Below are 7993 nucleotides of genomic sequence, written 5' to 3'. Positions count from 1 at the left end.
AATTATCCCATATAATGTGACCTGTTCAAAAAGATCAATGTGTTCAGTGGACAGTATGTTTTCTTTCCGAGCAGTAACAGTCGAAATGAGTTCAAGAGTTCAAGAAGTGTAGTAAAGACTAAATACGCATCTCTCTCTCTCACACTGGAGTAATAAGTGTGACTACTGCATCCTGATAAGAAACCCAACTTAAGCACTTAAAACTAATAATCATAATAGATACTATAATATATGTTGTATTAAATAATAAAAGTATAAACGTAATTTTCAGGATATACATTTTAACTTTTTCCCCAAGTATGCTCGAAAGCATCTGCCTTTCAGAAGGACTCTTATTTTGAATTGTTGCCACCAAACAGACAACTGAAAACACAAAGCACACAATGCCTAATTAAAGATACATGTGGAACATGTGCATAAACAGAAAAAAGAAAGACCACCATGTGAGACAGAGTAGAAAAAAGTGCATGCTAGCCAATGTTCTTTAATCCTGTTCTGTACTATAAAGAAAACCACAGATATCCAATATTACTCATGAGTATAATACAGTAATAAAATATAATACATGTTGCAAGAGAGAAAAAAGAGGTAAAGACAGTTTCATGAAGGAGAGTTACTTTGAAAGGCTTATTAAACGTCATGGTTTGGAGGAGATGCACTATAAACAGTCGGCAGGGGCAGTCTTTTTCAGAGTGGGTCCAGTCAAAGAGCAGTTTGCCAAAGAGGAAACTGGAGGTGCAAGCACAAACAGATGACACTGTTCCAGCTGTCCAATCATATGGTTTTAAGTATTAATATACCATATGTTTAAATAAAACCTATCCAGCTAAGTTATGGTTTACACTGCAGTAACATATCGATATCCTTTGATATTGAACTTACATTCTCAATGTCCATGAAATACTGTCAAAGTGAGGAAAACTGAAATTGTCAGATATTGTGAGCTGGCCCCTAGTTTCTAACTGAGCATTATACAAAAATATTTCTTTTATTCCCATCACATCATGTCTTCCATCTTCATTCATCACCATCTGAAAAAAGACAGTATTTCAATCTTCATCATGTCCGTTGTCTATAATATCAAAATACCACATTGCATGATCCTGAATCGTTATCAAGCACAAATTCTGAACAAAAATGACATTGTAACAAGAACATCCAAAAGAATCACTGTATCATGTACAATGATTAGTATTAACATGAGATTCCCTTTCATGGACACATGCAGAATCTCACCTAGTTTCCATTGACCTGCGATGGAGGATCTGCTCTGTTGTCAATAGCAGCTTTCTCTCTACTGCGACTCTCCCTCTCTTCATCTTCCTCATCCCTTTCCTCATTTCCACTGTGATTCTTACAATAAAGCCTGGTGAAAACAACATAAATGTTCATGTTATACTGCAATACAACAGCACATGTGATCACTGTAGGGCTGGGTGGTATATCGAGTTTATAGGCAATACGGTTTATATCGATATATAGTAGTGCTGTGGAGAAAGTGCATAATCCAATTTGTCCTAAACATGAGACATGCTTTATAACTAAGGGTTAGTTCAACAAACAGCGTAGGAAACTGACAGGGAAGAGAAGAAATTGTTGAATAAAGTCGTCATTTTTGTTTTTGCACACAAAAAGTATTCTTGTTGCTTCATAACATTAAGGTTGAACCACTGCAGTCACGATAACTATTTTAACGCTGTCTTTACTACCCTTCTGGGCCTTGAAATTGGTTATGACGTTGCTGTATACAGGTAGGTCAGAAAGCGGTCAGATTTCATCAAAAATATCTTGATTTGTGTTCCGAAGATGAACAAAGGTCTTACGGGTTTGGAACAACATGAGGGTGAGTAATTAATGACAGAAATTTCATTTTTGGGTGATCTAACCCTTTGAGGTTTTTAAAATAACTATAGTTAACAAGTATAGTTTAAAGCCGTATGATGCACTGACAGATAATCAGTGCATAACTTACATTTCACAGGTATAAAAAAATATTTAGAAAAGATTTTTTTTTTTGTCCATATCGCCCAGCCCTAGCTTGCTGTCCTGCTGGTTTCAATGTGTATACAGAATGTAAGAACAAGAATCAAATCTTATTCTGGCCAAAATGATCTTGCCAGACTATTCATATTTGTATACTAATGAAAACAAGCAGTTAATAGTTAGAACATACTTGTAAATGCCTCTAGCCATATTCTCTATGTATTTGGCCTTATCTTGCAGGCCACAGTGATAATGGTAGGTTTTCACGCAGGCTTTTATCTCACATCCAATGGTGGCTCCAAGCTGGGCACAAAGTGTGCATTTCTGAAATGGAAAAAAAAATACATTAAATGACTATGAATTAATATAATAACCAAATCATACAAAAAATATATATTTTCTACTGACCATGATGTAAGCCTATATTTATTCACTTTCTTATATGTCAGCAATATAGTTTAGCAATTCTATACTGAATTAAATTTTGAAAATTTCACCATTCTTTTTCCCCTTTTGATTTCCTGGATAACCGTTTTAATGTCAAAGTTCCCAAATTCGGCACGTGAGGTGGTAGTTAGCTGGACGGTACCCGAAGAAAAAAGCTGTGACAAAAACAGAGAAAAAAAAAAGTTGTTTTAAGCGGAGCAGGCTGAATCAAACTTTTTCAAACCTAGAAAAAAAATATACAAAAATAACATGGAGTAAAAATATATACTTTTTCAGTACTAAATATCTTGAATATTTGAGAGATAATATTTGTTTACAAATACTCATTTTTTTCAAAAGATGTAATATAAGTCTAAGGTGTCCCCTGAATGTGTCTGTGAAGTTTCAGCTCAAAATACCCCATAGATTTTTTTTAATTAATTTTTTTAACTGCCTATTTTATTATTTTGGGGTATCATTAAATATGCGCCAATTCAGGCTGCGGCCCCTTTAAATCCTCGTGCTCCCCCGCCCCCGGAGCTCGCGACTGCCTTAAACAGCATAAACAAAGTTCACACAGCTAATATAACCCTCAAAACTGATCTTTATAAAGTGTTCGTCATGCAGCATGTCCAATCGCGTAAGTATGGTATTTATTTGGATGTTTACATTTGATTCTGAATGAGTTTGATAGTATGCTCTGTGGCTAAAGCTAACATTACACACTGTTGGAGAGATTTATAAAGAATGAAGTTGTGTTTATGAATTATACAGACTGCAAGTGTTTAAAAAATGAAAATAACGACAGTCTTGTCTCCGTGAATACAGTAAGAAACGATGGTAACTTTAACCACATATAACAGTACATTAGCAACATGCTAACGAAACATTTAGAAAGACAAATAACAAATATCACTAAAAATATCATGATATCATGGATCATGTCAGTTATTATTGCTCCATTTGCCATTTTTCGCTGTTGTCCTTGCTTGCTTACCTAGTTTGATGATTCAGCTGTGCACAGATCCAGACGTTAATACTGGCTGCCCTTGTGTAATGCTTGATCATGGGCTAGCATATGCAAATATTGGGGTCATACATATTAATGATCCCGACTGTTATGTAACAGTCAGTGTTATGTTGAGATTCGCCTGTTCTTCGGAGGTCTTTTAAACAAATGAGATTTATATAAGAAGGAGGAAACAATGGTGTTTGAGACTCACTGTATGTCATTTCCATGTACTGAACTCTTGTTCTTCAACTATGCCAAGATAAATTCAATTTTTAATTCTAGGGCACCTTTAAATTTATCAAAAAAATGTTTGTTTTATGTGCCACTATTATGCTATTTAAAAGGTTCCCAATTTTATTCTGTAGTTCTCCTACAATAGATTTACATGCATCAAAGGTCAAAAAACACTATAATTTTCTTATAATATACATTGCATATCACCTCATTTCTCAAAGAGTCTGAAAACAGTTTGTTTGACTGGAGTGCAATAGTTTACGTATTTGATCAATAATTTTCTTATTTACTTGTTTATTTAATTATTTACTTTTGTTTTATCATTGAGGGAAAAATGAGAATCTTTTCAATCATTTTGCGAGCAAAGATGGAGTTGGTATTGTGCTATGTAAAAAAAAAATGCTGACGAACAACGATGCTGTTTTCGCCTTGGCTCAAACAACACTGTATGAGAATGATGAAGAAAGATTTATAACAAGCACTCTTAATTTGTGAATAAATCACCTTAAAATATCTCTGACTATCATTGATGCACGATACAGTCATCTATCAGCACAACCCTAACAATAACTTTATTTGTTGTGCACTTTGTGACTGTAAAAGATCCGCAAAGTTTTAAAGATCAAACAGCTATATTACACACTGCATGAAAGGTAATATTCAAAAAAACATAATAGGGGCACTTTAAATATGACCCATTGTTATGTAGATTGAAGTCTCACCATGCATTTGTAGTGGGCAGCAACCTTCTTAGCATTGTCTGAGTGGAGCACACCTCGAGTTTCATTCTCTTCTTCACCGGCATGACAGAAGCCACAGCGAAGGCCTGAATCACTGGGGCTGCCTCTGAGAGGGGACCGGTCCCGCTGTGGCACACACAAGCACATGACGAATTAGCATTATAGAATATGCCAACCATCGATATTCTGAAGCTTGTATCATGTCACCTGTAATCCTGTATGGATTAAATATGAGTTATATCGAGAGAAAAAAAAAAGTAGATAAAATGACCTACATGTGAAGAGCTCTCTGTATCATCATTGCCTTGCGACGAGGTGGATCGAGTGTCATCTGACTGTCCGCGCGACACACCTCGGATTCTGCTTTTCTCGAAACGCCCCCTTCCCCTGCTCCTCGGTGGAGATGAATCAGAGTCATTGGCTGCAACTCCCTGTTCATCTGGAATAAGAGCAAATCGCTAATAAATGCAATGGTTCACAAGCAGGTTAATGTCCAACATTAAATAAGTAGAGACAGCAGCTTACCATCACTGCCATCTTGAGAGGCATCTCTGTGTTTGCGACAGTAAACACTAATTTTCAAAAAATAAAAATAAAAAATTAGTCACATAGTCGTAAAACAGTTGCAGTTTTACCTCATCAGCATTATGCTTACAGATAGATGCCTTGAGAGGGATTCTCCTTTGTCTGGGCCTTGTCCCATAAAGCGCAATAATAGTGGTACGTTCGCCTACATGTCTTTACGTCACAGCCAATGGTTGCCCCAGGCCGGTGACAGGAAGTGCACATCTGAACAGGAAATCAGCAGGTGAGATAGAAAAGCTTTATGGTTATACTCTATTTTCAACCTAAAGGAACAACTGAATTTTATGAGAGCTGTTGGTCTGGATGCTTACTAGTTTATTTCCTCTTTTTATCTCCTTCTTCACATCTTCAATAGAAAAGCCTCCAATGTTTTCACTGTCTGAGTGAGATGTGACCAATGCTGACGAGAAAAGCTGAGTAAAACAATCACAAGTCAAATGTTAGATATGCAAGGTGTCAAAATATCTGTTACATTTACACTTTTATTGTCACGACACATCACGTGATGCTTTTTTGTGAAACTAGGCAAATAGATAAATAAATGTATGAGTAAGAACCATTTCCATCCATTTTAACAAGAAAGTGGACAAGCTAGTGGACAGCTAACATACCATGCATTTGTGATGGGCTGCCACCCTGTGGTTCTCTGACACCAGTAACTGTCCGCACTCCTTGTCTCGGTTGGTTCTACAAAAGGCACATTTTCGAAGCCGTGCTGAAGCTCCTTTTCTCTGTCCTGACATGACCAGTTTTCAAACGCTCCACCTCTCTTCTGTTTTAAAGACAAAAAAACAACATTGCAATTGAACTGTAGTTTACCCGGAGGAAGGACGAAGATCATTTTTGTGGTTCAGATCTATGAAGAAATAACTTTCTAAGCTTTGTGTGAGTATATCGAGCAACAGATGGCTAAAATGCAAGTTTTTTTTTTTTTTTGGGAGATTTCTGAAAATCCTACATCTGTTATTGAATCACTCTATATGAGACAAAAATATAGATTAGACAGATGGTTGTGTTTAGTTTGCTTACGCAATTCCTTTACACAGAGTTATTAAACTCATTTGTTCTGGTTTAAAATTTCTCAAAATGGAAAAACAAGACCAGTATGACTTAAACTTCCAAATATCTTTATTGATTAAAAATGTCTGATGAATAATACAAAAAGCTTGCTGATATTTCTCAGCAATAATCATCCTACAAATACACACAAAACACTAAAATAGAATGACATTTTTCCAAAATCTTTTCAATTTACATCTTCAATCAAATTGGAAATTTAAACAAAGTACAAATGAAAAAAAAAAATAAACCGAGGTCCAAGGCACCAGGAAATATTCACACACAAAATGTGTTTTTAGTGCTGTCAAAGTTTATTTAAAATACTAATTAGATGTTTAAGAAAATGTAACACATTTAGCATAATGTATAAAATGGATTCATTCAACATTTTAACAATTGCCCAGAAATTACTATTAATAATTACTACTAAACTATTAAATCCATCACGCTGTTTCGATTCCTTGGCGACTCAATAAACAAAACAAAATAAAAAGCAAATCTGCATATAGCCTAGTATTAAAAGTGAATATTAAAGCTAACATTTTAATACATTTTCATATTACAGGAAATATAAAAACAACATTAAGTCTATATAATACTACGCTTGAAATTGTGTTACATAAATAGGTGTTTATAAATGAAGACATAATAGATGCCTTTATATTATAGGAGGGGGTCCCCTCACAATTGTATTTGGGGGTCCAAAAAGTTTGAAAACCCCTTATTTAAACTACTTACAACTCGATTAACTATTATAATGCATGATGTAGTAAAGAAACTATACTATTTAAGTACATATTTCAACAAGTTTATCCCTGGTGGAAAAGAAAAAATTGCGTATCACTGTAGTGACAGACAAACAAACATACGACACACAAACCTATGTTAACTACACAGTTTTATTGGCATTACAATAGGAAAAGTACATGGGTGGCGTATTCGAAACACTGCAATGCCAATAGGCAGCTCTGACCGAGTTCACAAAACACATCCTGCGCGAGGCGGCTAGCTCATCACTTTCATTTAAAACATGAAAAATATCGAGATTTCCCTGGTACGATTATCTATCCATCATTCGCATTGTGTTTTGAGATGGATAGCGTGTTGTTTAGAGTCGCGATGGCTTTACCCGCCTTCGCACGACAGAGGAGCTCCGCTGCCATGATAGCCGAGAAGCTGCTCTCGCGCTGCAACACAAACAGCAACGCAACACCGCGCGACACTCTGTATCCACAGAACAGCTGATACAACCTGCCCATAAGTCTCAATGAACCCCTCTAAAACACACAAGGAAAAACACAGCATCCCTCACAGCGTTTTCATGCATAAGGGAGGAGGAGGATATACAGGCCCGCGACAAAGCTCTTGTTTCGCTCTTAACGAAAAACTCTTTCACTTTCCAATGAATATGAACTACTATAAGACTGTGTCAAATCTGGTGTCCCCTTCAAATGATACAAAGATGTGTATATCTATATAAGTGTAGCCCAAAAAGGGGCCACATCATATGGTGGCTACAACAATACTGATGATGAGGAAATACTGTGCGCAAATATTTTTATCTGAACTTCTGGAGTGACTGTAAACCATCATTTGGTTTTTATAATACATTGTTCGCTGCGGGATTATTTTGCCCGCTTCACATGTGGAGACCCGCCATACGAAAGGTATTTACATATCGCAGCAAAAAGACGAAGCTAGTCCCGACAATTGTTCCACTCGGCCCATTGTTTTCCTAACTCTAAGCTGTACATTTCGGTGTCTGTGTGACATATTGGAAGCTCTTACCGCTGCTGTGTTGAATGGGGGATAGATTTAGAGTGGCTGTGAGCGCGTGTTCTCGCTCTTCCTCTCGCTGGGCTTTGAGTGCCTGTGAGTTCTGCCTCTCACCATTGCGAGGCGTTCAAGTGACGTCGCGCACTGCAAAAAGCATGTTTGTCCGACATTGAAGCAT

General features: G+C 36.5%; 1 protein-coding gene across 3 annotated transcripts; it reads right to left on the bottom strand.

The window, feature by feature from the left end:
• Positions 1-454: 454 nt before the first annotated feature.
• On the bottom strand, positions 455-7993 carry phf6 (PHD finger protein 6). Of its 3 annotated transcripts, XR_007182767.1 has the most exons (12): positions 7828-7988; positions 5592-5752; positions 5292-5393; positions 5051-5184; positions 4921-4967; positions 4671-4834; positions 4378-4521; positions 2481-2585; positions 2174-2307; positions 1237-1366; positions 883-1031; positions 455-729 (listed from the first exon to the last, which is right to left on the bottom strand). XR_007182767.1 is itself a non-coding variant. In XM_048176847.1 (11 exons), exons 2-10 carry the CDS (start codon positions 5721-5723, stop codon positions 1237-1239), a joined length of 1092 nt encoding a protein of 363 aa, XP_048032804.1. In that variant the 5' UTR covers positions 5724-5752; positions 7828-7988; the 3' UTR covers positions 455-1031. The 3 variants fall into 3 exon arrangements, 2 of the variants coding, with proteins under 2 accessions (XP_048032804.1, XP_048032805.1); XM_048176847.1 differs by having other exon boundaries at positions 455-1031; XM_048176848.1 differs by lacking the exon at positions 2481-2585 and having other exon boundaries at positions 455-1031; positions 7828-7993.

The sequence above is a fragment of the Megalobrama amblycephala genome, linkage group LG23 (assembly GCF_018812025.1).
Source record: "Megalobrama amblycephala isolate DHTTF-2021 linkage group LG23, ASM1881202v1, whole genome shotgun sequence".
Lineage (NCBI taxonomy): Eukaryota > Metazoa > Chordata > Actinopteri > Cypriniformes > Xenocyprididae > Megalobrama > Megalobrama amblycephala.
This window is presented reverse-complemented; position numbering and strand designations above follow the sequence as displayed.

Excerpts from the sequence above, each read along its gene's own strand:
- phf6 (XM_048176847.1), bottom strand. The coding sequence starts at position 5,723 with ATGTCAGGACAGAGAAAAGGAGCTTCAGCACGGCTTCGAAAATGTGCC. Across the intron at positions 4,835-4,920 it reads CTCTCAAGATGGCAGTGATG|ATGAACAGGGAGTTGCAGCC; the intron begins GTAAGCTGCTGT and ends CTCTTATTCCAG. Across the intron at positions 1,367-2,173 it reads ATGGCTAGAGGCATTTACAA|GCTTTATTGTAAGAATCACA; the intron begins GTATGTTCTAAC and ends TGTTTTCACCAG.